Source organism: Xyrauchen texanus, chromosome 44, assembly GCF_025860055.1.
Source record: "Xyrauchen texanus isolate HMW12.3.18 chromosome 44, RBS_HiC_50CHRs, whole genome shotgun sequence".
NCBI classification, from domain to species: domain Eukaryota; kingdom Metazoa; phylum Chordata; class Actinopteri; order Cypriniformes; family Catostomidae; genus Xyrauchen; species Xyrauchen texanus.
The window spans coordinates 5,357,865-5,366,938 of NC_068319.1; the positions used below are offsets into that span (position 1 = coordinate 5,357,865).

The 9,074-nt window shown below is 37.3% G+C and overlaps 1 protein-coding gene across 2 annotated transcripts in view; it reads right to left on the reverse strand.

The window, feature by feature from the left end:
- The window catches only part of LOC127636634 (unconventional myosin-XVIIIb-like), a 53,015-nt gene that overhangs the window by 13,892 nt on the left and 30,049 nt on the right, over positions 1-9,074 (reverse strand). For both annotated transcript variants that reach the window (XM_052117290.1, XM_052117291.1), the window contains 9 exons: positions 9,030-9,074; positions 7,082-7,236; positions 6,795-6,918; positions 5,280-5,480; positions 4,967-5,077; positions 4,744-4,848; positions 2,653-2,814; positions 255-368; positions 45-161 (listed from right to left, as the gene is read on the reverse strand). The exon at positions 9,030-9,074 is cut by the window's right edge and continues 80 nt beyond it. In XM_052117290.1, the coding sequence (XP_051973250.1) occupies positions 45-161; positions 255-368; positions 2,653-2,814; positions 4,744-4,848; positions 4,967-5,077; positions 5,280-5,480; positions 6,795-6,918; positions 7,082-7,236; positions 9,030-9,074 (1,134 nt within the window). The remainder of the gene's footprint in view (positions 1-44; positions 162-254; positions 369-2,652; positions 2,815-4,743; positions 4,849-4,966; positions 5,078-5,279; positions 5,481-6,794; positions 6,919-7,081; positions 7,237-9,029) is intronic.

Sequence of the window (9,074 nt, forward strand, 5' to 3'; positions counted from 1 at the left end):
TGTTAACATGATCTCACACACACATATATCAGATTTCCACAGACCTGAGCAATGAGGGCTTTGTGCTTCTGCATGAGCTCATTGAGGTCCTCCTGATCTTCTTCGAGTCTCTTCATCAAGTCTGTCCTCTCGAACCGCAGCTGAGCCAGCTGCTCGTCCACCTGAGACAACAGAGAGAGATGGACTGAGATTTAACTTTTCCTCTGCTTTCAGTTTGTCTTATCACTATTAATTTTCTGTCTCAGGTCCCTCACCAGACCCTTCTGCTTGCAAATGTTCTCCAACTCCATCTGAGCATTCTCCAGCTCAGCAGCAAGAGTCTTCTGCACACTTTCAGTCTCCAGCCGTCGAGCTTCACTGTCCTCCAACTACAACACATGAAGACACAAACATGCCCTGATATTGACAGATATACATTTTACGGCTCTCTGGAATTCACTAATTGGTCATTCATGGCTGTGTGAGGGGCCTTTCACACCAAACGTGTCCTTGCGATAAAAAAGCTCGATGCAACTCTACAAATAGGGCAGAATGTAAGTGTCTCGAGACATGTTTTAAATTCACACAGCGCCTAATAAATGTGGCAATCCTGAAAAAACTGCAGTACATGGCGTATGTTCATAGACACTAGTTTAAATGTTTACATAAGAAAACAACTGAAAAATGGCACAGAAAGACACAAAATGTGTTCGGTTTGAATGGCCGAATTAGTTTCATGTCTTTCGTATCACTCTGTGGTCTATTTCTTCTCACATAAAAAAATTATCTCCACTCAAATCAATATTTCATGTCTAATTATTTATTAATTTGGTAAGTACCCATGTAGCAGAAAAATAATAAGGGCTCCAGGGTTTATTTAAAAAATAATTACTGACTGACTGTGTTATCTTTTTACATATTGCATAAGGAACATAAAACAGCATATTTCAGCAACATTTCCGTAACCACCAAATTTCAATTACAAGTTAGCCCGATCCCGTACATTAACCTGCCGCCAAATCCAAAACACTCGCAAACAGATTTTGCATTTGCCTAAGTAACCAAAACAACACTAGACTGCTCAATACGTTCCGTTACGATCAGTTACCATCGGCAAACAAAATTAGCAATGCAAGGTTGCATACCAAATTATTCAGTCGTCTTGGTTCTGGAAGTATTCTTCCATTGCACTATACATAATTAAATAATACTGGCATTATATTCATGATGTTAGTCAGAGAGGAACTGGCCCCCACAGTGAGACTGGTTTCTCCCAAGGTTATTTTTCTCCTTTAAGCAACATCTTCTGGAGTTTTCTGTTCCTTGCCACAGTCACCTTCGGCTTGCTCACTGGGGTTATAAATACAATTATTATTTAATTACTTATTTTTATACACAATTCACAATCCTATTTGATCAAACTACACAATGATGACTGTAAGACATTATAGATATTACAGATTTATCTTCTGTTAATGGCTGATCTTCTGAAAAGCTGCTTTGAAACGATTTTTGTGTTGTTAAAGGCGCTATACAAATAAAACTGACTTGACTTCCATTGGGATTTCATAAAATCCTTCATAAAGTGGTTGTATGCCATGAACAAATGCAACCAGCTCTGAAGTGAATTAAAACATTACAAACTTTGATTTGAAAAATAAAAGTTGTTATAAATGTAACAAAAAACAAAGATAGAAGACTGTACTTAATGTCTTTAATGAGGGAATGAACTACAATCCCATGAAGCATTCCGAATGACGTAATTAAATTAAAAACAACGGAAAAATACTAAACTGTTGATTTTAAGTCCTTGGTTATAGACCCATTATATTTGTATGTTATTGCAAAATATTGAGATATACGCAAATATATAAGTAGTCGGAAAATGTCTTGATTGCAGCATTCACAGTTTTTTTTTTTTGGTGCACTTTTTTCATAGCAATCTTCTGATTGGTGGATTTTCCCCTCAGGATCATGGGTATTGTAGTCCTTTATCAGAAATTCCTCTATTAAACACTAATATTAAGTTGAAATAACGTTGACTGATGGCTTCAACCGAAGCATATACCATCAATTAACAACCTCTGAGCTCACAGCAGGTCTGTCTTTTTTATTGTCAATAATCAACTCCCTTATGGAGAAAATTCATTGGATTTTTACTTCCGGAACCACATTAATGCGCTTTATTGTCATTATTTCTCACTTCAATAAACATGCATGTATCACAAATATATAATCATAAAATGTAAACATTTTCTTTAAAAACAGTTAACATCTAGAAGACATTTTCAGTCAACGTTTTAGTACATTTGATAGTTGACATCTGGTTACCTCTTGAAAATAAACCTATAGAAACTCACATGACCCCATCGAAAATCATTGTGTTTAATTTGTCAAAATGCACACTGCAAAACTTGATACACAAGTGTAGAAAAACTAGTTCAACCAGAACATTCGCTTAATAAAGATTTCTTTCTTTTTAAACTTGTGTTCAGAGCACATAGTGCTTTATTTTATACCATAACTATTTAAGGAAATAAAGCTTTAGCCATAAATGTGCAGCTATTTTTCACAACAGTTAAGGGTTCCTGGGGGGAATCTTGAAGAACAATAACGTAGAGCTGTATCAATCTTTGCAGCAGTGCCGTGTTAATGATGGGATGGCAGTGTCACCTGGCAGCGCAGCCTCTCCAGCTGCTCCTTGGCACCAGGATCATAACCCTGCCCGGGCTGATCAACAGTGGACAGCAGCAGCTGGGTGTCACTGAGCAGGGCGTGGGTGCGCTTCAGGTCTCGCCTCAGCCTCTTCTCCACGTCAAAGTCTCTGTGGCCCACCTGACACCAGAGAGAGAGAGAGTTTTTTTCACCCCACAAATACTAACGACATCATCAGAAATGTTGTTCCTAACATTTATGCATCCTTATTTGAGATTTTGAAACGTTACCTGTTAGGTGAGATATATTGTTTTGCACTTAAAATACCAGAGGTGCTTTATAGCTCTCCATTTCTCTTTTATTCCTACTGAATTATTGCTGTCATTGGACATGCTCTCTGGTTCTCTCTCTCAAGTGCCCCATGCTAAACTTAGCTAATAGCTTCTAGCTAAACTGAGAGGGGCCCTTTAGAGATACTGTACACTCATATGACCTAAACGTCCTGTTCCTTGGCCATCGTGAGCACTCTAATATGACTGTTTTCTGGAAGAGTGTTCGCTCTAGTAATCGATATGATGAATTTACTCATCTGCTGCAGTTAAAAATGACCTCAGTTTATGACCTCAGCTGCACATTAATACAACAAATATGCTGTTGACTGCCCAAGTGTGTAAAAATAGCTTGATTCCCATGTGCATATTGAACTTCTGTCTTCTGCTTTAAGTATCGTGTGCTTCATTAAAATGCAAACGGAACACAAGATATTGCACTAAAGCAGGGGATCCCAACATGTTTTGTCAGCTGCACCAATTTAATGTGTTAATTCTAACAATACTTGAGATTAAGTAATCCTCTAATCTTTCCATAAACAGTGCCCACACACTTTTTTTAGCCACCTTGGTTCCAAAATTATTTTCTAGAGGTAGACCGGAGCATGGTGGCTCAGTGGTTAGCACTGTCGTCTCACAGCAAGAAGGTCCTGGGTTCGAGTCCTGGCTGTGGAGTTTGCATGTTCTCCCTGTGCTTGTGTGGGTTTCCTCCAGGTGCTCTGGTTTCCCCCACAAGTCCAAAAACACATGCTGGTTAAGTGAATTGGAGACTCTAAATTGCCACGTATGTGTGTGAGTGAGACAGTCCCACAACCACTGGGGGTTGCATCAGGAAAGGCATCCGGTATAAAAAACTTGTGCCAAATCACACACATATATATATATATATATATATATATATATGCGGAGTATCATGAAGTGGACAAACGCTAGGAAAGAGAGAGGTTAGCACAAAAATCAATGCAGATATTTTTTTCTTTATTCTGTGGCAAGTGCTGCAGGATTCTACAGTATAATGGCGGCAGATGTAAAAACAATCACTGCCACCTCATGGGGATTTGCTGTTTCTTTCTTGTTGTCAATATTCATCCATTTTTTTAAATCTTAATTTCAGTACATTTTTATTTTTTTATAACTCAAATTAAGAAAAACTGACATTTTAATGTTCCCACAACTAAAATGGAATGTTTAGTAAATGTTGGTAAAGTGTAAATCTTTGGGATGTAAAACATTGAGTGATGAGGACAGGGAATGTGTAGATTCAGAGCTTGGCAGTCTGTAGCGCTTTTATATCAGTTGGGAAAAACATATCAGCTTTTCAGAACTTCACCAGCCCCGATGTGACTAAATCTCTGTTCTATTATGCATTGTGCTTACAACCAATGACCCACATACCATTTTTAATAATCAACATGCCTAGTATGCAATGGGAGCTTGAAATAGAGGTTAAAGTGTGTGTGTGTGCATGTGATTTTAATCTAGTTGTACTCTGGAAGCAAACTTTCTAAAGTACAGTATATGTCCAAAGGTTAGCTGCAATACCAGTTAAAAGATTTAATAAACACACACATTCTTTATTTTGCAATAATAGCCATGTCATTTAAAATATTAAATAACACAAATGGAAGTGTGTGATGGAAATGGAAATGCTTGTGTGTGTGTGTGGTTTTTGGGGTTTAAATATTCCCCATATGTATTATATGTATTATACTTATTATCTAATATTATATTACACATGACCTTACTTATATAATTAAGTAAACGTGTGTTTTGGTGTTACCTGTTCACACAGAGTGGCAATCAGTCCCTCCAAGTCATGTTTCTCATGAACCACCATCTGTTTCTCCTCATATTCCTGTTCCAACTGCATCTCCAGCTGTCTGAACTGTACACACACACACAAATGCAAAAACAAACAAAAACAAAAACAAACACAGGAGAGGGCATTTGAGACAGGGTGTCTGAGGTTGAACTATCAGGCTGTAATTGATTGTGTCCCTCACCCGTCTCTGTGAGGACTTCTGAACGTCCTCAAGCTCCTCGTCTTTGTCCTCCAGCTCTTTCAGATGAATCTGCTTCATCCTCTCCATCTCCATCTCAAAACGCAGGTGCATCTGTGGAGAAAAGAGAAGACACAAGGTCAGCCCAACACCAGTCAAGGTGACCCCAAAAACAGCCAGTCCGCACTGACAACTGACTCAAAACCGTTGTGAATAAATCTATTTATTATGTGTGATTAAGACTCCACTCTGAACAACCAATGAATGATCCACATTGTTCTCTTGGGTTAAGACGTGGGTCACGTGGTGGTTTTACCTGCTCGTGCTGTTTGATTTTAGCTGTCATCTGGTTGATCTCCTCTGAGTGCTCCTTGTCTCTGTTCTCCAGCTCACGCAGCTGTTTCTTCAGTTCAGGGATGGAGTCTGAAGTCAGGTGGAGCGGAACACTGAGGTCACGAATCTGAGCACACAACTCCTCCTTCTGCTGCTGCAGGTGAGACACCTCTGACTGATTCTCCTAGACAAGCACACAAATAAAATATAAACAAATACACACAAACAAATACACACATACCAACAACCAAATATACAAACAAATACACACAAACAAGCAAACACACAAAAACAAGCAAATACATATATACACACGAACATAATAGTTGTTAAAATGCACAAAAACAAACACAAATAAATAAATACATACAAACAAGCAAACACAAACACACATAAAAAATACACAGACAAGCAAAAACAAAAACACGAACAAATAAACAAACACAAACAAACAAGCAAACACAAAACAACAATAAAAACAAAAAAACACACAATTAAATGCATACAAACAAACACAAATAAGCAAAAACAAAAACACCCACAAACAAACATGCAAACAAATAAATACAAAAACAAAAATACACACACAAACAAGCAAATACATACACACAAACAAAATAGTTATGTTAAAAAGCACAATAAGAAACACAAATAAATAAATAAATACATACAAACAAGCAAATATACACAAATAAATACACACAAACAAACACACGGACAAGCAAAAACACAAAAAAATAAACAAACAAAGCAAGCAAACAAACACACAAACAAATAAGCAAACACACAAAACAAAAACAAACAAACAGAAAACACAAACAATTAAATGTATACAAACAAATAAACATAAATAAACACAAACAAATATACACACACACACAAGCAAAAGCAATAACACAGACAAACAAGCAAAACACACAAATACAATCAAACAAACAAACACATAAACACAGACAAACATGCATACACACACAAATGGAAAAAACAAAGCATACATATACAAATGTAAACATACAAATCCACATTAAAATGTTATACAAAATCACACACACAAAAACCAAATACGACCAATAGCAATCACACACAAACACATGCATACAAAAGCACATATAAACACACAAACACCCATACACATATAAACACACACAAAACAATCACACAGAGACACACACAACATCACACAAACAATCATATAAACACAAAGAAATAAAACACAAATTATACAAGAAATAAAATGAGTACACAAGTACAAGAAATGTTTATATGTACTGGGTTTCCTTCACCTTTGCTAATTTCTACTTGACCGTGTGAAAATGAACTCAATATTTCAGAAAAACAAAACGTTTATTTAAATTTCACATGAAGACATTGTAAACTTGTTAATGAGATCTGACAAACTCGTAGGAGAAATTCTCTCCAGTGATCAGTTTACTGACAGAGGACACCCAGAGTACATTGGCATGATCGCAGATGGTGGACGGTTGACCTTGAGCCGTACCTTCAGCATCTTGCGAAGGGTGAAGATCTCAGCGCCGAGGGTGGTATTCTCCTGGATCATCCTCTCCTTCTGTTCCTGCTCATTATCAGCCTGTTCTAGTGCTTGGGTCAACTCGCTGTCAAACCTATAAACACACACACACACACACACACACACACACACACACACACACACACACACACACACACACACACACACACACACACACACACACACGGAAATGCATATTCAAGCAGCCGTTGAGTGTGGTGATGAATATTAAGGTCTTTTATGCTAACGAGACAAACCTCCTCTGTTTCCTGTCAATTTCGTGAGCGCGGCCCTGCAAGCTGTCTGTAAGCACACGGGCATCCTGCAGGTCAGAGGTCAACCGCCGGCAATTGCGTTTTAGATCTGTCACTGAGCGTTTGGACTGTTCTAGCTGAGACTGCAGTTCTTGGACCTGCCACACAGGGGAGACAAAGAGAATCAGGATCAATGCAATGCAAACAACAAACATTTCATCACTGAGGTTTATTGTCTTTGATCTCTGTGCTTTTAATATATTTTCTATATTTCATTATCTACAGAATAAATCAGACAAAATCTGAGATCATTCATAATTTAGATTTAAGGGTTCAAAAATAAGGATTTTCAATTAAGGATTCTACCATTCTGTTTACTTGCCCTGTCTAAATGATTTCTGTGTGCCCTGCATACATTTTCCCTAAATAAAAATCATGTTTTCATTAATGCACTTAATGTATTAGTAGTCTATGGGGAAAGACAATGTTCAAATGCACTGTATGATATGTTCATATTAGCCGCATTTTACTATTGTTAAATTGGTTACCAGTGAAATTTCACTTTCATTTTATAATTCTGTTAACTACATGCAAAGCTTTGAATGGTCAAGCTCCACAGTACTTAACTGACCTTCTGACACGCTATCACGTTCATTACGATCACAAAATTCTGGCCTGTTAATAGTTCTTAGAATTTCAAAATCCACAAGAGGAGGAAGATCCTTTTCATATTTGGCTCCTAAACTATGGAATAGTCTCCCTAACACTGTTCGGGACTCAGACACACTTACTCAGTTTAAGTCTAGACTAAAGACTCATCTATTTAACCAGGCATACACCTAATTGATCCATCAACACAATCAGGCTGCTTTAGTTATGTCTGCTGTAACCAGAAACATCTATCATGATCTATAACTCTGCAATAAATTGAAATGTCATCTACTCCTATCCTGAGGTTACCAGAGCCGACCAGATCCAGCTCCATTCCTGCTTCGTGTTGGACTCCACTGCTATGCGTCACTGAATGATGATGACTAAATGCAGCCTGTGCCAGCCAGACATCACTTCAGTCTATTATGATGGACTTCAGAGGATGAACTGATACCAACTCTAACCATAAGACATGGGATACATCATCTGTCATGCACCTGCACCTCACTGATCTCTGCCTGCATCACCTCGGTCTAATGATGGATTACACTCTTGAAATGGAATACATAGACTATCAATTAATTGCCAACAAAACCCTTCATCAGCAAACTAACAAGGACAATTGCATCTATGTGAACTTCTGCAGTTACTCCAGGATGGACTACAAAGACATTAGTCAATAATCTGACAACTCATACAAAATCCTTTTTGTTTTAAACACTGGCTCTTAACACTTACTTAGTTTACTAAGTATAAACCATGACCTGCACTGCATATTAATAACTAATATTATATTCATGCTGGTTAGTCAGAGGAGAACAAGGTTATTTGTCTCCATTAACCAACATCTTATATCTTGTGTTCCTTGACACGGTCATCTTCGGCTTGCCCACTTGGGTTATAAATACAATTATGATTTAATTATTTATATTTATTCACAACTTACAATCATATTAATACACTATGATGACTCTAAGACTTAGATATTCCTTAAATTTTTTGTTAAAGCATGATTTTCCGTAAAGCTGCGGTGAAACAATGTGTGTTGTGAAAAGTGCTATAAAAATAAAAATGACTTGACTTGGTATATTTTTAAAGCATAATTCTTAAGTAATTGACAAACTATCAGCTTTGATATTATGTAAGTGTTAAACCCTCTTGAATGCCTTGCCTCATAGACTTCCACAGTAATTCTTTTATTGTAAACATGATTTTTGTTTGCAATTACAAACTGATGGATACGGAGTAAAAATCTATTATGAACCATAGAGAACTACATAACCAGACTGTGCGGTTTTACCTTTGTGTCCAGCTGTTGTCGGGTCTCTTTTTCACCTTCCAGTCT